Genomic DNA, 20,224 nt, shown 5'->3' with positions numbered 1-20,224 from the left:
GGCGGTGGTGCGTTTGTAGATGCGGTAGTTGCCGCTACAAAAGTGGCTGCCAGGCAGCTGCTTCGCCAGAGCCCAGCTATCTTATTAAATGTCAAACCATGCCCAAGGACGAGTGCAGACTCACAACTAGTTCATTGAAAAAACGTACATCACTATATACTTTTTCTAGCAAATGCACACAAATGTAGCCATCTTTATCATCACATCATTGACTCGTTTAAAAATTCATATTAACTTCCATACAAAGATATGGACAATTCAGCGACACATTGTGTGCCATTTTTTCAAATGTAGAAGGCTTCAATCAGTTTTCTTGCCACCGGTTCTCAGCTTCTTCTCAGAATTTGGTTTTTATTCAGGCGTGGCTCACACGGTTTGCTTGCATAGTTTGCTCATAAGGTGCATGCCTGTTTTGTTTCTCATCAACAACGGGTGTGCCCTTAAGCATTTTATTTTTAAATACGCAAAGTCGAAGGGAACACCAGTTAGTTGTCTTGGTCTTGGTCTGCTCTAAAAAGATTTCTGGAAGTTGCAACACCTTGTCCCACTATGTCCCACTTAAGTGCAATCAATGAATGAGAGAGGGAAAAAAAACCAAGAAAGAATTAAAAAAATGGATACAGGAAAACAGACACAAAACGAATGTCGACTTCATTACCTCCAGATGAACGAACCAAGCGTAGTAAGCTTAATTTTTTCCACATACCAGCCATCTCATCAGGGTGTGGCCTCGGTCCTGTTGCTGGAAAGACAATGCAGTCCTTGATGTGGCGCAGCTCGGGCACGTCAACAGCTTGAAACAGCCGCACATCGCCGGGGTGAAGGCAAGGGCATTTCGTCACGACCACCGTGCCTGTCCGAAAGGGCAATTGGCAGGAGCATTAATCTCTAACCCTTTCACAGAATGTGGGAAGTACTGTACTTCGCATTATTTTTATTTTGTGCTTATTAAGCCGCACAGGTGCTGAATTAAACAAACCAAGACGGGCAACTGACTAAATGCGACCACTAAATGGTGCATGAAAGTGAACGCTGCCAGAGTGCACTCTGTGGCAGTGTGCTACGAACTGCACCATGTCAGGTGTTATGTAGTGCCGCTACATTATCAATTAGCAAGTCAGTGGCATGCATCACAGAGTTCTAAGGGAACGGCAAGGATACCGTGCAACATTGCCCCACAGCTCGCATGTTGTGGCGACGCTGCTGTCGCCTGCCTAAAGGGACACTGACGACAGCTAGTTAGCTGACCGGAGCTGGAAGCCTGACCCCTCTCGAGCTATCCAAGCATTTATTTGGACTACAAATACCCCTTAACAGCTCAGAAGCCAACAAGAGACCCCAGCTCCCTCCCTCACTTCCCTCTAACCATTTCGATGACACAAACAGCAGGCTGCTCATTCATATTACGGTGCAGTGGGCCAACGCAACAAAGAATTACACAGGACGGGCATTTTACCTGTGTAATTCTTGGCTTTGTTATCCCACCTTTCACATCATGTAAAAGTGAACACATATGCCCAATTTGCTACATGGCTTGCTGCTTATTGCATCATGATAAACCAGAAGCAAATGAGGCAGCGGTGTGGTATAACAGCCAGCACAAGACCCAATTGTTGTGGGGTTTGGTCAGTTTGGGTCGAAGCTTCTTCCATGATATTACAGTTGAACCCCCTTATAAAAGACATGTACAGAGGAGCAGTCTCTGTCTCTTATATGAGAGGTCTCTTATAAGCACGGAACCATGTTTTCACCAACCGATCAGCCCCTAGTTCAATGCGGGCACAGTATGACTAAAATAAACTTAAAAGAACGCTACAGCATGTCCCAAAAGGTTTATTCAAGTCTATGTTTTGCCGCCATAATTTATGAAATAGTTCTGAATCTTAGTTTGCTTCATGACTGTATTCACACTGTTTTTTATAGCAGCTTCTACAAGCTTTCTCTTCTTTCACTGTTTGCGGAAGATGAATCATAGATGTCGAGTTCACAAGCCTGATGAATAGCCAGAGCGAACTGCTTTTATCACTGTGTGCTCAGGCTATTCATCATGCTTGCAGGACTCAACATCTGCGATGCATCTTGATTGGGAGCTATGCGATTGGGAGAGCCTACTGCGCACTCCCGGTATTCTTGGCTTGCTCAGAAGCCCGCATGCACAGTCACACTCTACGCATGGTGGTAAGCTTTAACCACTTCTGTACGTTGAATTTCCATTAGCAGGGTTTCTTGTCGTCATTTCATAGCTGACTGAACCACTGCGTGTTAGCTGAAGTTATAATAAATAGCGACTGCGGGCATCTGTCTTCCCCTTTGATTCCACAATGGACACAACTGTGGTTAGTGATTGGTGGCACCACATCTAAAGTTAACATGTCTGTTAGAAGCGAGCTTGTTGACCAAACTTTAAGGATAACGTGTCCTTTATAACCAACTATCTTCTACATCCCATGTCTGTTATAAAAGGGGTCAATTTAATGAGAAAGATACGGCGGACATCCATGTGGGTGAATAGCGTCTCTTATACCCAATTGTCTCTTACATCCATGCCCCTTATGACGACGTTCAACAGTATCTTTTTTTACAGGTCTGACCCTTTATACAAGAGCAGAAAATTATTTTTAGATCCTGTGAGAGTTGGCTGCCCTGTATGACAAACCAACCACTTGCACTAGCCAACTTTACCAATCGCCACTAGGACATCTACCAGTATTGCCCACATGAACATTTTTCAACAACAGAATGAAAGAAGCACTCGCCAGAGAAAGGAGGTAATAACACATGCACTCTTACAATGCACGATCAAGTCGGCTGACCCACAGCGTGTATAACATGCCTGCGTTGGCTTGTTCCACCTTCATGCTTACATACTTTGAAGGCTTAATGATGGAGTGTCTTTGCAGTCATTCCCTCAACCAATATTCGACACAACTGAATCGGCCTCGATGCACATTGCACGGGCCTGTTCCCCCTAAAATCTCGTACTAGAAACCTGTTAATTCTTCACTTTGATAGTAGTTGGCCAACTTTAATGAATAAACTTGGGCCTAAATGGACATTCACATGCGCTGGACAAAATAGTTCAGCAGCCACGAAAAGGACTCAACGTGGGCAAGCTCGCACTGTGGAATTGTCGCTGGCTCTGCTACAGGCCACCAACACAACGCGGTGGCAGGCAAACTTCAGACTAGGGATTGACCAGAACCAAAACACAGCAACCGTCAGTACTCCAGCCAAAGAAGAGGGCGGAGAAGTTGTTCCAAGTGACCAAAATCACAATTGAAGGAACAGAACATCCTGTGGAATTGAACGGGCTAGCACCCGACCATGCTGTGAACGGAGTGAATCAAGGCATGCCAAAGCATCTGACTATCCATGATATCAAGGAGAATATACTTGAGGATGGATTTGAAATCTACACAGCGAGACAAATTGGAAATGACTCGACAACCATCCTTTTAACATTCTCGGGGCCCAAAGTGCTGCACTACGTCTGGCTGTATGGAGCAGCGTATCCGTGCACCTTGTACAAGAAGACCGTGGCCGTCTGCGAGATATGCTACGAAGTTGGTCACCGTAGCACTGCGTTTCCAGAGCCGGGAATACGAGCTTACCATGGGTGCGGCTTACAAGACCCGGCCCCAGACCACCCCTGCATGGCCAAGCGCACTCTGCGTGGGGGGAGATCACATCACAGGTGCCAAAGGTTGCCCAGAACGATACCTGACACCTTACATCATCAGGCAGAGGCAGCAGCAGCAACAGCGACGGGCGGAGTCCATTCGAGACCAGACAACAAGCTGTGGCAGAGGGACCCGTCAGCAATGCCAGGCAGGGGTGGGAGAAGAAGTTTCAGACATGCCACGATGGCAGGTAGAAGCCGGAGGAGGCAGCAATCAAGATCAAGCTCGGGAATCAATGCAGCCAATCAATGTTCGCGCAAATGGATATTCAAACATTGTCCTGTTTGAATGATATACGAGCTTGCCTGGCTTGTGCCTGTATTGTAAGAGGCGTGTTCGCACCAGGCCAAGGGTTGGCCAATTCGGGACTGTGCCCGCAAGCAGTTGGGGCTTATGGCAACACCATGCCAGCGATTACTCGCCAGCACTTCAGCGTCAGTCTGCACGTGTTCTGCGAACTCACTGGTGGAGCAATGAACGTACAGTGCAAAAATGGTGAATTAAGTATAAAAAGCATTGCCCAAAAACAAATAAATCAACTTAAAAAAAAAAAAAAAAAAAAAGAAACATGCATTATCAGGGATTTGAACTTGCGCATTGCGAAACGATTACCTGGCGCTCCACACTACTCGGCCATGAGCCAGTGGTGCCGGGAAGAGAAATATAAAGTAGATGTTGTATAGCCTGTTTACATTTTTATTTATTTTTAGCATTCCAAGTAGCGTACATGACTTTTCTTGAATAGTGCTCGTGCAGAAAGCGTACCCCAAATTTTTACAAATATCTCATCTCTACCGACTGCATTCCTTAGGCAGAAAAGCGTTTGCAGATGTGTGGTTGTGCTGCTGACAGCTGTGCTAGTTCACCCAGCGCACAAAATGCTTCCCGCACCTTGGTTTTACACTGTACGATAAAAGTTTCGGTTGATTTTAATTCCGTAGTACCTATATTAACTTTGCTGATTCCCGCCTTCAATTGGCCTTAGATTTTTCTACATACTAGCGTACCAGTCAGCGAAGCGTCGCATGTGTGCTTGTGTGGAGCGACCTGCTCTTAAAGCCTGATACAGTATACAAACTAACAAACTAAAGACCCATTTTTTTCAGGTACAAGCGTGTCATGACTTAGTTTCAACTGAGAGAACGAATTGCGACGACCCGCCAGCGGCCGGCTGACTAAATGCTGGGCCAACTGATTCTGTCGGATGGTCGGCGAGCCGCGCAGTAGCGCAGTCAAGCCAAACCATCTTGTTCTTACGACATAAGAAACATCATAGGAAATCAGCAAGGAAGGATGCAGAGAGGATAACAGCATTTTTTAATTGATTTCTCTACTGAATAAAGTCGCATAAGCGCAGCGAGAGTGGTCAAAACATGGCCTAGAGACTCCAGACTACAATTTGCGCTAGTAATCCCGCAATGTTTAGAAATCACTTCAGTGTCCCTTTAATTCAATTAATTAACACTCGACCCAAAATATGCGGTTGTCACTTTGCAGGAGGCTAACTCATCTGTCAAACTACCAGGCTACATCCCTTACGACTCCATCGACACATTCCCTACACTTATTCTGGTGCATAAAACCACCTCAGCAATTCATCACATCACTCTGCAAAGGGGGTGCAATCACGTTCTCATAGAGCTCCTCTCTCCTTCGACTAAATCAAAATCTAGCCTTTTGTTTATTGTCGCCCTTCTCAAAAGACAGTTGATATCTCAGCCACCATAAGAGATGCAAATCTCCTTGTGAATGGCAGACTGTTGATCATAGTGGGTGACTTCAACGCTGCCTTCCCACAGTGGGGTTATACGTACAAAACAAAAAGAGGCACCCTGCTGGCCCAGGCTCCAGAGGATTTCCAACCTATCTTGCTCTACCACCTGGAATCACCCACCTGTACAGGCACAAGTACTGCCAGGAACACAACTCTCGACTTTTCTTTTTTAGCCGGGAATATGAATGTCATCTGGACTTCAACTGATGAAAATTTGGGCTCTGATCACGACATTATTCAACTCACCATCCAGAATAAGCGTTACGTCAAAACAGGTGTGGGCCGAAACACTAATTAGGACGTCTTCCGAAAGGCTACTTCTCCGGCTCCATTGATACCACTCAACCCCTTAGCACCTGGATTGACGACCTCATCCAAACAGTACGAGTGCACACCAAAAATATCGCCACGTCCTATCAAACACCCCTCGTCAGCCCCAAACTCCTCCACATTTGGAAAGCCCTACGGAGCCTTAACAAGCAATGGAAATGCCAATGCCACAATAGACGACTTCGTCATAAAATTTACACACTAAATCAAACCGCCACTGAATTGCCAAGCAACTATCGAAAGAGAATTGGCTTCAGCCATGCGAGTCTCCATGGGACACTAACCACACGTAAAACTTGACACTTACCCAGACATCTGATCCACCCCCTATCTAGCAAGAGTGAATCCCAACACAGCATTATTCGAACCATATATTTGTTTCAAGGTATCTCAAAGGCCCTTCCACAAACTTTAACAGATCAATACCTCAACACCAGCAAGCACTTTTCTCCACTCCCATACCCAGGCCTACCGAATGATTTACTTGACAGGGACTTTCACATTTACAAATTGGAATCAGTTCTATCAGAATGCAATAAGAATAGCGCTCCCGGACCAGACCAAGTAACTTACAGGCTTCTGGCAAACCTGGACGGCAACTCTCTGGATCATCTACTTCACCGCATTAATAACAACTGGGCCTCTGGTCGCCTTCCTCTCCAAGGGAAAACCACGGAGATACATTTCATACCTAAGCCTAAGACGTCACCTCATCTGGACAACTTGGGCCTGATAGCCCTCATATCTTGTGTGAGTAAGCTGGTAGAATGACTTATACTGAGACGTCTTCAACCATTTTTTGAGGACAGGGGCCTAGGTATTCCTCGATACCATGTACGGGTTCTGGAAACACATCAGTACCCATCCTCCGTTTGAAGGAAGAAGTCTTAGCGCTGGCTACCCGTCACTCTCCGAGGGCCATCGTAGCATTTTACCTAAAAAGCACCTTTGATAAAATTTTACATTCAGCTATTCTCTTCTGGCTCAATTAGACTGGATGTGGTCATTATGTCTACTCCTACATTTCAGATTTTCTAACCCAACGCCAGGCTATCCTCAAAGTTGGCGATCTTACATCGGATCTATTCCTTGTGATCGAGGCAGGCACGCCTAAAGGTTCCGTATTGTGTCCCCTTCTCTTCAATCTGGCCTTACTCGACTTGCCCAAACAACTCCAAGGTCCACCATGCTCTATATGCAGACCACATCACCATATGGATAGATACTGACTCTCTAGGAAACATACAAGATGCTCTCCAAGAAGCCACAGACATTGCGAAGTCTTATGCATCATCAGTGGGTCTTTATAGCACACCTCAGAAATCAGAACTAACAATTGTGTGAAAGCACCCACCAGCTCTAAACATTGAGCCCATCTGCTTACATTTGGACGGCCAGAACATCAAGCCCAGAAGACTTTAATCAAAATTCTTTGTCTCACCGTACAAGCAAATATACGGAAAGATCTGACCTTATCCAAACTATCCAAGACATTCATTCAAGTCACGCATATGCTCCAACGCATCTGTAACCGCCATCAGGGCCTGAAAGAACAAGATATAATAAGACTGTTTCGAGCACTTCTTATCTCTAGAGTTACCTATGTTGCTCTATACTTCTACAGGCCTTGGTTTACTCAAGCAGCTATGACTCGCACACCCAGCATCTCCTGCTGCTCTTCTTGTCCTCCCCAAGGCTCACCCAATACCAAAGAACATGTCCGGACATGTCCGGACGCCGCATATACAAATGCTAGCTCGTATTTAGGCGGGCAGCAAAGTTGCAACCGCCACACCCAAATCAGCCCTTATAACCTGTGCTTCAAAATGCAATATCCCTGCAGATTGCTGAGGAACTGGCTATTGCACTCACACTCATTCACACCAAGATATCAGTCATCTTAACTTGCTCCCAAGCAGCCTGTCGGAGCTTCTTGGCAGGAAGGGTGTCCCCACCAACTTTCCACCTCCTCTCGAAACATCAGCCACAAAGAAATGTCACCCTCGTCTGGACACCCGCCCACTGTACATTGACGGGCAATAATTTTGCCAGGCAATAATTTTGCCCATCAGCAAGCCTGCGCACTCTCCTCCCAGGCCCCAGAAGAACAAGCGGAGTCCACGCTATTGGTCCCATTTCAGGACATTACACAGTATTATCAACTCGACAGACAATATTTCCCTCAACCTCACTCCAAGCTGTCCAAATGAGAAGAAACAACTCTTTGTCAAATCCAAACGAATACCTTCGTTCATCCAATTCGCTTACACCATGTTTCCCACTCATCTCCCACCTAATGCACTTTTTGCTGTAAGCCTGGCACAATAGCCCACCTTTTATTAGAGTGTGCACATAACCCCGACCACCCACCCTTTCCTTTCCCACTACCCCTCCCTGAGCTGTGGAAGAACCTGATTACCAATGACTACCTGTACATCCAGCAACTACTGGTATCTAGGGCATCTGTTGCTCAGTCACCACTTGGATTCCCGGACTAGGGTACTACTCCTACTTTATGGCTCATTAAAGTTATGTTCTTCTACTACTACTACTGCACCTTCTACGCATACAAATGACCAAAAAAAGCAGCAGGCGTTTTTAAAAACAGCCATTACTGAAGTTTTTTTTATGGGGGGGAGGGGGGGGTAAGATGATGCTGCAAATCACTACACACCATAAATTCATGCTTCCTGCCTGATCTGGCACTGGAGAGCACCCTGCCTGGATGCAACCTAATACAGTTGAAGCTCGTTATAACAAACACTGATATAGCGAATTATCAGGTATAGCGAACTAAATACGAACTTTGGTTGGTCATGCATTTTAATGACACTTATTCTTTTATGACGAAAGTGAAACTGTGAGAGCCTCGCGCACTATCGGATATAACGAAGAAATTTTTGACCTGTAGGATGAGAAGCTACTGGGAAAAACTCCCGGCTTCCGAAACTACAGAAGTAGACAAGGCCCCTTTGTTCTTAAACATAGCGGAAAACTTCATCATGCTCAGTGCTGTGAATAGCCACCAGGCAAAGATCACATGCTTCCTCGAAAAAATAGGAACTCAGGCCTGTTTGGTCAAACAAACTTTGTTCTGTTGTAATTTCCCGTTTCATATTCTGGTACATTGAGCTTGAGATGCCACAAGGAGAAAGATAAGGGTTACCTTGTTTATAGTAGGTGCGAAGATTAAAATAATGCATTTTTGTATTAAGAATTTTTGCGGGAGCCAGATTACCGACTGGTTTGAACCGATTTTTAGCTTTACCTGTTACAACGAATATCGGATATAACGAAGCAAACTACTGTTCCGATACTACAGTCGAATCCCGCTACAACGAAATTGACGGGACGTGCGAAAAATTTCGTTGAAGCGAAAATTCGTTGAGGCGAAATCTGCCGCAACACACCACGGAAAGGCCAGAAAAATAGCCCCGTATGCTTCCGCATCATTGGCAGCATAATACAATGTTTAGAAAAAGGAGTGACGCGCAATAACGTCATGTTTATTCGGATAACAAAGATACCAATGGTTATCTGTTCTTTCACTGCACGCGAAGAACGCGTTGCGGAGTGGGGTGAAGAAATGCAGGCGCAAAACGTATTGCTGTACAACAAGGCGTGTCCACCGAGCTGATTACTTGTAGATAGCTGCTAGGCCGTTGGAAGCCCCTCTCTCACTTGTAGCAGGAGCAGTGCCGTTATCTTATCATCTGACACAGCGCGGCAGCTGCTGACCTTGACAGGTTAGACGCGCGCGCTTGCATTTAACAAAACTGCGCGCTCATGACTAAGATAGGATCATACCTCGGCACAGTTGGCGCGGCTCACTCAAACTCACTCACAATTTTTTTTTCGAATCACCACTCACTCAAACTCAGACTCAATTCTGAGCAGCACATCTGCGCTCACTCAAACTCAAACTCACATTGAGCTCAAAACTCAGAACTCACTTGGACTCAAAACTCAAAATGTACTCAGAACTCAAAATGTACTCAAACTCAAAATGTAATCAAAACTCAAAATGTACTCAAACTCAAAATGTACTCAAACTCAATTTGGACTCAAAACTCAAAATGTACTCAAAACTCAAAATGTACTCAAACTCAAAGTGTACTCAAACTCAAAATGGACTCAAAACTCAAAATGTACTCAAACTCAAAATGAACTCAAAACTCAAAATGGACTCAAAACTCAAAATGTACTCAAACTCAAAGTGAACTCAAACTCAAAATGGACTCAAAACTCAAAATGTACTCAAACTCAAAATGAACTCAAAACTCAAAATGGACTCAAAACTCAAAATGCACTCAAACTCAAAGTGAACTCAATACTCAAAATGTACTCAAACCTCAAAATGTACTCAAACTCAAAATGTACTCAAAACTCAAAATGTACTCAAAACTCAAAATGTACTCAAACTCAAAATGGACTCAAAACTCAAAATGTACTCAAAACTCAAAATGAACTCAGAACTCAAAATGGGCTGAGAACCCAAAATGAATTCAGAACTCACATGGCCTCACAGAGATTGAGACAGTCAGAGAGTGAGAGTGAGAGTTTGAGAGTGTGAGATTGAGAGTGTGAGAGTGGGAGTGGGAGTGGGAGTGAGTATGAGTGTGAGTGTGAGAGTGAGTGTGAGAGTGAGAGTGTGAGTGTGAGTGTGAGTGAGTGTGAGTGAGAGTGTGAGTGTGAGAGTGTGAGTGTGAGTGAGAGTGTGAGTGAGAGTGTGAGTGTGAGTGAGAGTGTGAGTGTGAGTGAGAGTGAGAGTGTGAGTGTGAGTGTGAGTGAGAGTGAGAGTGTGAGTGTGAGTGAGAGTGTGAGTGTGAGTGTGAGTGTGAGAGTGAGTGTGAGTGTGAGAGTGAGAGTGTGAGTGTGAGTGAGAGTGTGAGTGTGAGAGAGTGAGAGAGTGAGTGTGAGAGTGAGAGTGTGAGAGAGTGTGAGTGTGAGTGAGAGTGTGAGTGTGAGTGAGAGTGAGAGTGTGAGTGAGAGTGTGAGTGTGAGTGAGAGTGAGAGTGTGAGTGTGAGTGTGAGTGTGAGTGAGAGTGAGAGTGTGTGTACCTTTTGCGATATCCTCATAATTATAACCAGAAAGCATTTTCATATTTGTCCCACGTGACCCCCTCGACGAGACCTTTAATTTGATACCCCACACACCCTAGCAGGGTCATATGGAATTCATACCAGTCAAACTAACCATGACTCATGACTGTAACCAGGACGCATTATTTAGGTGTCCGACATGATTCCCCTAACTGGAACCTTCAATTTGACGCCCCACATGCTTCAGCGGCCTCACCTTGAATTTAATCCCCATCTATGACTCATAATGACCATCTCATGATTCGAACTACGAAGCCTTTTTTTTATTTGTACCACGTGATTCCCCTCTTCAAGACCGTAAATTTGATACCCTACACTCCCTAGCGGGGTCACTTCGAATTTTACCCCAATATAAGACTCGCCATGACAATCTAAGGGTTATAACCAGGAAGCATTTTTGTATTTCTCCCACGTGATTCGGCTCATCAAGACCATTGATTTGATACCCATCACATCCTAGCGGAATCAATTTGAACGTTAAACCAATCAATGACTAACCATGACTATCTCATGATATAGCCCTACCACATTTTTGTCCCACGTGATTTTCCTTATCGGAACCTTCAATTTGATACCCCGGACACCCAGTGGCATCATTGTGAATTTTAACCTAATTTATGACCTATTTTGACTATGTCATGATAATAATTAGGAAGCACGTGATTACCCTCATCGAGACCTTTAATTTGATACGCCCTAGCGTCATGAACCTGAATTATAACCGAATCTTTGATTTACCATGACTACGTCATGATATATCCATATCTCATGTTCGTCCCGAATGATTCCCCACACCGAGACCTTGAATTTGATTCCCCACATGCCCTCGCAGCGTCATTTTGAATTTTAACCCAATCTATGACTCATTATGACTGCCTGATGACTACAATCAGGAAGCATTTTTTTTATTTACCCCGCGTGATTCCGTTAATACGGACCTTTCATTTGATACCTTACACGCCTTAGCCTCATCAGTTTCACTTTTCACCCAATCTAATGTGGTCATTATTCTGTCTTAAGGGGCGCTGCCCAGTCAATTCAGCTAATTCATTTGAAACAGTAGAAAGGACAGCCCCCGCCCCGATTTTCCCCCGGCTCTCACCTCTTCCTGTGTGACCCCTAGTATATCAAGCCGTTAACAGTAGCAGGCGAACAACCAGCACGCCAGCGCCGCCGTGTGCTTTCCCACCACCCTTTCCCACGCTCTTAGTGGATCCGTCAGGAGGAAAAGTTAAGACAACCCTTTTTTATGACCTCACCAGTCAATTATCACTCACGCGCCCAGCCGCGAAAATTAGGTATACAGCAAGTGCTTATGGCCATAAAAATTCAACAAGAAACTAAAAAAAATCAGACACCACCTCCCTCCCAACCGATCATGCAGATCGCGATTGGTGCCATACCCGCAGGTAACTTGAATTCCGAGCCCACAGTGACGCATGAAACTTAACAGCCAACCATAGCTGCCTGCTAGGCTACTCATATGTACTCAAACTCCAAATGGACTTAAAACTCCTATTTACTCAGAACTCAAAATGTACTCAAAACTCAATATGTAATCAAACTCAAAATGTGCTCAAACTCAAAATGTACTCAGAACTCAAAATGGACTCAAACTCAAAATGTACTCAGAACTCAAAATGGACTCAAACTCAAAATGGACTCAAACTCAAAATGTACTCAGAACTCAAAATGAGCTCAAACTCAAATTGTACTCAGAACTCAAAATGAACTCAAACTCAAAATGGACTCAAACTCAAAATGTACTCAGAACTCAAAGTGGACTCAAACTCAAAGTGTACTCAGAACTCAAAATGGACTCAAACTCAAAATGTACTCAGAACTCAAAATGGACTCAAACTCAAATTGTACTCAGAACTCAAAATGGACTCAAACTCAAAATGTACTCAGAACTCAAAATGGACTCAAACTCAAAATGTACTCAGAACTCAAAATGGACTCAAACTCAAAATGTACTCAGAACTCATAATGGACTCAAACTCAAAATGTACTCAGAACTCAAAATGGACTCAAACTCAAAATGTACTCAGAACTCAAAATGGACTCAAACTCAATCGGACTCAAACTCAGTCGTGATCACTCGGCTCAAACTCACTCAAGCTCAAACTCACCATGCCACACTAGCCTCGCGCTCACTCAAACTCAAACTCACGCGTGAGTTTGAGTCCAAATGAGTCTGAGTGAGTGGACTCATGAGTGAGTTTGCCGACCTCTGGATAGGATGACTTGGCTTCAAGACCAAGCACGCAAACATGATTTTTTGCTCTTGGCTATGAAGAATGGTAGACGGAAAACGGCAAGGACAGCTGCTCACAACGCATACATGACGGCGCCGCGCCAGCAGCGGAGCACATTTGTGCGATTTCAACTGGATACGGATTGGCTGTAGCTCCGGCTTGGTGAACCGGGCCTGCGCCTCATGTAAAGACGGCCAGCCACATCGTTATCACCATCAAACAATGGCGTCCGCCTATGAGTTTTTTTTTTTTTTTTTTTTTGTGGCGGTGTGGCCGCACCGCGCATGTTTTCGGTGAAACTAAGCGTCCTGAATGTATAAAAAGTTACATAAAGCTGGCGCTATGCTTATTTTATTGTAAAATAATTGTTCAAACCCAACCCAAATCATTGAAAATTTCGTTGAAGCGAAAGCAAGCCTGACAAATGGTTCGTTGTGGCGAGGACTGTGTTGCATGGACTTCTATGGCTGGCTGACGGGGAATTGGAAATATTTCGTTGAAGCGGAAATTTCGTTGAAGCGGCGTTCGTTGTAGCGGGGTTCGACTGTACTTGGTTATAACTAGGTTCGACTGTACTCTACTGGTCGAGGCAAAGCTAAAGGCTGCACAGGCTTTTTGAAAACAAAGCTGAATCGCGATGTGCCCCACAAGTCCCTTACCTGTGTAGATATGAGTTCGTCGATCCTCGGTACCAAGTTCGGTGTACTGAACAAAGACCTCCGTATAGCGAAGCTTCCCAGTCTCATCCAAGACACCCAACATGTTGCGGCCAGCGGAGGCAGGCACTGCAATGCGGCTCTTGGTTCGCAGACCATCTGCAAAGAAACGCTCGCTCTGTGCAACCAATGGAAAGGCTTTGCGCTGTGCTGCACCACCTGTACAGCAGAGTTATTGGCAACTTATCAGCTGCTGGAAGTTGAACACATATTTCCCCCACAGCAAACAACAAGAATGTACCTCTACCCACCAATTTTTTGTGCCATGCAAACAAACAGTTACTCATTAGGAAGAGCAGCAAACAAGCAGATCCATTAAAATACGGTCGAGGGGAGACAAATCACAACATAACAGCCAAGGCTACATGAAAGTATTTAGCAGCACAGAGTGAAACACACCGCCCCAACCCTTTATTTAATTCTTCTGAAATTTTACCCAGACACCATGACTAACTCACTAGCAAGGCTTCTGAAGCTTGTTACACTATCAAGCATGGAATCTAATATGTTGGCAGAGTCCTTCAATGCTTTACTGGTCACAAAGCTACTCCGTAACTCTATGGGCAAGCAACAGCCCCAAACTCACCGCATGGCCCCACGACCACAGCAACAGAAGGAATAAGCGATTAGCCCAACACTCGTGCCAGTAACCGAAAGAGAAGTCGACAGACAGCACATCAATGGAGACCAAACAAAACACTCAACAAGCATTTCTGCCAAGAAGCGCACAGGAAGAACAAAAACGGAGCAAGCTCATCCTAATGCTAGCATCTAAAGGCCATAGTAACACCCCAGCAGTTGTCCCGCAAATAAAAGAACTCGTGTGAAATGGGAAGTTGGCTCACCAGCCGCAATGGGAGGTGGGGGCGCTTCTTATCGGCAAAGAAAGTGCCTCGGGCCTGCTTTAACCACCTTGTGCAAAGGTGGTATCTTTTCTACACTGCGACACTTATACCCCAACATCGTCTGGTCAGCATGAAACACCGATTTTTAAAGCGAAGCTTTCAGCTTCTCACTGATGATGTCCATAAATGAAAACGCACTGCAGGAAAGCCAACTTTCTCTGATGATGATCATACAGGTTCAGGCATAGGAGAGGTTGGTGCGCAGCGCCGGCGACAGCAGATCGTCACAGGAAATGCGAGAAATAAGCCGTGGAGTTGACCAGCGACAGCCAACAGGACAGCCACCGCACAAATGACGTAATTTAGGCAGAGCCAGTGGTGCACAATGAGGAAAATAGAAGAAAGCGCGGTTGGTTTTTCCGCGTCTTTCACAGCGATTTGCATGCTCACCGTTTCACGTGCACGTGTAATATTTGGCTCAGGTATTCCTGGCAGTGTAATCTAAACATTGTGCAGGTTTATTTGCACTGCTCAGAGAGTGTTGCAGGGTTTCTTTAAGATCTGGGGGTCTCCTAGGATGGAGCCCTGTGCCTGGGCGGTGTGAGAAAGCTTCGCGTTCAACCCCAGTCATCAACAGACGGGGCATGATTTTTTTTTTTTTTTTTCGGGACTGTTGTTAGGTTTACTAATCTGTGGGTGAATTGCACTTCATTCAATGCCTAAAAATTGTTGCATGCCCCTTTTTAAGTCGAATGCCTCACGAAACCCAGAACTGTGCTACCATGAGCTGCCATCCAAAGAAAACCTCTTGAATGCCTGGACGCAGAACATTTCCTGACAAGGGAGTGACAAGGGCAGCCAGTGTCACCCAAGCTCCAGGACCATTGTGTGTTCACTTCACTTCAGCGCCGATGATTACAGGATAGGAATGAAACGCGAGTTGGTGCTTCCAACAGCCGTGCCAACTCAGTTACCATCCTAACCAACCTACGTGCTGCCATCTCGTTCCAAGGAGCGCAGAACTCTGCTTCGTGCCCCCCGTGATGCGTGCACGCAAGCGAGAATTGCATGGGCAACAGCGTTAGTAGCAAATGCGAAAAAAGTAAAACGTCCTCGTCAGAAGACCTTGACGCTAAATGTGCAGCCAGTGGATACCAGACGCAAGAAAACATAGCTACGGGCGAGTCTGCAGATCGGTCGGTCAGCTACTCTACATACTCGCATCCGCGCAGAAATAAAAAGTAACAACCACTTCAGACAAAGAATGAACAAATAGCAGTGGCAAAGCTACGATAGCTTGAGTTACCCAACGCCCTGATCACTGTTTGGGATCTACTTTTCTCCCGTGCTCACCCATGGCGTTCTTGTAGATGGTGCAGAGCAAGAGGCGGACAAAGGGATGCTGCGTGAGGTAGAGACCCTGCCGCTGGAGCTCCGCAAAGAAGAACGGCGCCTCCACGTAGCTGGTCAGCACTCGCAGTGCCGTGCGCTCGCACACCAAGGCACCAACAAGCTCTAGTACCATGCTCTGCTGGAGATTCACAAACACGTGCCCAGGAACACCAAGTTGCTCCAGGATGGTGATCAGGGGCCGGTTTAGGCAGACCGTCCCTAAAAGAGCAGACAGGAGAAGGCCACTGTGTCAGGCATTTACCACTCAACACTGGTAAACCAGTGTTGCACCAGGCAGCTTGCACCACCTGCCTGCTTGCACCAGGCAGTGTTGCACCAGGCAGGTTGCACCAATGCAACCAGGCAGCTGTTGCACTGTTATCACGTGTGTAGCGCTCTTTTAATTCTGCAGTAACCACACGGGTAACGTGCCTTTTATATGACACGCACCCCTCGGCAACACCCAAACCCCTCACCTTGAGTTTTCATGAAAAGTTAGTCCTGGAGTGAAAAGCTGAAGCTAAAGCTGGGGTACACTTTTGGGTTAGGTTGATCTGATGAGGTGTTTCCACTGAGTTTCACATGCATTGAGTTTAATAGCCGATGAACTAATGCGGTTTCAAAACAAATACAACGGTTCCCAAGACCTGTACTAAGTTTTTACAGGAGAAAAGAAAGAATTATTGGTCGACCTGCTAAATACCCACCCCCACTTGCTTCCTCTTTTTTTTTGTCAGACACATGGTTGCCTTGCCAAAAAACTCAGAAGGGATTCCTCTGAAGTTCAGTCAGGAATGTGCAGCATATTGTGTCTCACCTCCTTGCCTCCATTTTGCGATGCTGTTCTTGTTCTTTAATTTAACACGGCTGCTGGCATCATAGATGTTTTTCCTACACTTCCTTCTCATAAAACACATTATCACACATTCTCCTCTTCTCCCATAATCTTGTGCACTCTTTCAGGAAGCTATTAGTAAGATATGGATGGTAGTGCAGAGCGACAATAACTTACGTATCCCCTGTGATAATGCAGCTTGCTGTAGCTGCAATACTTAATACTAATTTCCCAGGTGTTCCCACAAAGGAATCATAAAAGATTTCCGAACGCCAGATACTTTTAGAGATACTTTTAGAGATACTTTTAGAGATACTTTTAGTCGGCCTTGCGCCATTAAACACAAACCATCATCATCATCACTTTTAGAGCATTTCTGAGACTACAGGAAAAAATTTCCGTAAAATGTTAGTGCTGAAAAAATTCCTTTTCTGCTATTTCAAGGAAAAATTACAAGAATTTGGAAACAAACAACTTCTAGCCACTTATAACAGTAGCCTTGTGTGAGGCCTCCACCTTCTCCTGTGAAAATGCAAGCAAAGGCCTCAACTTGCACTATACCATGCCAGCCTACCGCCCGGCCATAGCAGCCGTGTTGTTGTTTATCGCTTAATAAGAAGTTTGCCTTGTTTTAGTTTGTTTAAAACTTACATTGTGTTCAGTTTACGGTCGTAGCGTAATAAGTTGTCAAGCCATTCCGTACTGTTGCGTGCCACTTCGCTAGCAAAACCAAAGAAAAAAAAAAGGAGCCAAGTGTTTCCTTTCACGAGATACGTGCCAACATTGAGGCACATGGACGATGCCCCAAATCCATTTCCAGGAAGGACTGGGTGCCCAACGGCAGTTCGAACTGCTCCGTTGTGTGAAGTTTGCACTTTCAAACCTCTGACTTCAAACAAAACTGCAAGAACCGACAGCTGAAGCCAGGCGTTAAACAATGTAGGTATTTTTCGCAGCTATGTGAAGTGATGCCAGCGTACAAAAACATGAGAGCCTTCATTCAATGCCCCATCAAACGCTGTTCCGCTAAGAAAATGTATATGTTGGACAACAGGAAGGCTGTCATGTCAAGCCAATGTGAGAAAGAACCTGATATTACTGATGCATCGGATCCGGGGATTTCTCCTGATCAACTTGCAAAAAAGGGCGATTGCAACGACCCAGCAGGAGTCTGCTTGCCTGAGCCAGTCAACTAAAAAACTCTGGGCCCTAGAGCGTTTGTTACTGCAGTACGCAAACGGCGAAACCTGTATTACCAATTTTTTTTATTGCCCGAAAGCGGTGGCGTGAAAAAGAATGTGCATTGAAACTTAAGAACAAGAGGCTGGCCAAAACTGTTGCCTCTCACAAGGAAGAACTTCAACCATGAAGACAAAACACAACTTTGTTTAATTTGAAAGAACAGGCCTTCAGTACCTCACTCAGCTCCATTCCAACCACAAAAAATGTTCTTTAACTGAAAAAAAAAAAAAGAAAAAAAAGGCACGAAGTAATGCAAAATGTTGCAGTGACGTCTACGGTTAGGTCTTAAGATGTACGACACGAGAGTGGTACGTTGACGCCGAAGGAGAGTTTTGGAGCGGAGTTGTTGCATTCAAGGTTCCTGCTTTCCAAGCACTGAAGGTCATCCAAGAAAGCAAGACTAGCCTCAAAGGTTTTAAATCGCCGTGGCACAGGAAAGGCAGACGTCATTTGCACTTTCGAGGCTTAAGAGGTGGGCATGAAAGGTTGTGTGCTGGGTGTTGGTCATTTTCAGTGAAAAGACAACACTATCAGTAGTTCAAAGTGCTTACTGCCTAATGTCGTGGCCGGTCTGAACATTTTGGTTTTTGCTTAAAGGAGTACTGACACCAATTTTCGGCGTTAATATTATAGTAGCACAGTTCGCTTCCTTCACTCAACAGAATACCTTGGCTGAAATATGAGCGGCCTGCGACACGAACAACATAGTTCAATTGGATCTCATTTATCGCGCCGACGGAGCAGCGTGCGGAGCGGCACTCAGCAAATGGACATCAGCGTGACATCATCCGGTGAAGCCAAAAGAAGTGACGCGACAGCGCTCGTCAAAAACTTGTGACATCACTTCACGCAGGCGGCCCCACGAGTGGCGAGCGGGCGCAACACCATCTCAAGAGGGCGCCAGTGACGTCCGCACAAAGCGGTGAGGTCATGCCGGGATTCTGTCATATGCGCCTTTCGGGATGAAAGCGCAGGAATTTGAAACAAATGATTTTCAGGCCGTTCAATGTAATTAACTATCGCGCGCTGAAGTATTTGAAGTGCTGTTTCGGGTTCGCCTGACCATTAAGCATCGATAAAGGCAATAAAAGTGTAACATAAAATTTTCGTGTCAGTACTCCTTTAAAGAGAGATAGGAAGGGGATAACCTTTGTTCACTAAGAAATAGTGGCAGTTTGGGAAGAGGGGGGCCTGAAGTCCAGAGCCCCAAATACAACAGCTCATCCTCTGCCCTCTCATCAGCTCACACTGATCTTGAGGGGACAAGCTGGTCAAAGCTGCCTCCCATTTCTTTACAGAAGCGAAATATGTAATGCTTGAGTTGTGCTCCCCTGAGCATATACCCTTGGACAGGGCTAGGTTTCATGGAAGAGGCATGTTTTCTGCATTTCGCACAGTTTTCAGTTTACGTCGAATTTTTCCAGCAAACATTTCCACCCATCTGAATTTGTGAGTAGACAGAATATAGAGATTGGTTTGTATCCTACGGACAGTTTCTAATTCTTCAGCCTTGTCAGCCCTTGTGGCACACGAACAATCGTGTTCCTAAGTGTAAAAAGAAGAGACGTTCTCCATACGTTTCGGGGAGGGGAGTGTGGCAGTCGTGGTCGCACCTGATTCCCACATCGGAAAGTGGAGCCTGGGAAAGTATCTTTTGTGTTTTCTTCTTCGCGGCCTCCACAAAAGGTTCCGGATACCTGTGACCCATTTTTTTCATGGAGGGATCCACTGGTGAGCAGCCTGTTGCCTGTATTCGTCATGTGGTTCTTAAAACGGGAGATGCGATTTTTGATGTAGTCTATCTTGTCACCGACAACCATGAAATCAAGCTGTTGCTATGAGTATTTTATGAGAGATTGAAGCACGTATACAGGCCCCACACCGTGCAGATTCTTCAGAACCACCCTAGCCTAGCCTTTGACCAGAGCCATGCTATGAAAAACACCACGTCACAGTTCCTAGCTAAGGACCTTGGTGGTGATCAAAAGGGATAGTATATAATCAAAATACTAGAAGAGTGTACAAGATGCAACAACACTCGATTGTAAA

The 20,224-nt window shown here is 45.3% G+C and overlaps 1 protein-coding gene across 4 annotated transcripts in view; it reads right to left on the bottom strand.

The window, feature by feature from the left end:
• LOC144155958 (uncharacterized) overlaps positions 1 to 20,224 on the bottom strand; it is a 53,139-nt gene that overhangs the window by 9,050 nt on the left and 23,865 nt on the right. For all 4 annotated transcript variants that reach the window (XM_077687687.1, XM_077687688.1, XM_077687686.1 and 1 more), the window contains exons 5-7: positions 16,060 to 16,317; positions 13,805 to 13,960; positions 707 to 853 (exon numbers count right to left, since the gene is read on the bottom strand). In XM_077687687.1, the coding sequence (XP_077543813.1) occupies positions 707 to 853; positions 13,805 to 13,960; positions 16,060 to 16,317 (561 nt within the window). The remainder of the gene's footprint in view (positions 1 to 706; positions 854 to 13,804; positions 13,961 to 16,059; positions 16,318 to 20,224) is intronic.

The sequence above is a fragment of the Haemaphysalis longicornis genome, unplaced genomic scaffold, assembly GCF_048455015.1.
Source record: "Haemaphysalis longicornis isolate Haplotype H1 unplaced genomic scaffold, Haemaphysalis longicornis Haplotype H1 scaffold_1, whole genome shotgun sequence".
In the NCBI taxonomy this organism is placed as follows: domain Eukaryota; kingdom Metazoa; phylum Arthropoda; class Arachnida; order Ixodida; family Ixodidae; genus Haemaphysalis; species Haemaphysalis longicornis.
Note: the sequence above shows the minus strand (reverse complement) of the source record. Positions and strands in the feature narration are given on the sequence as shown.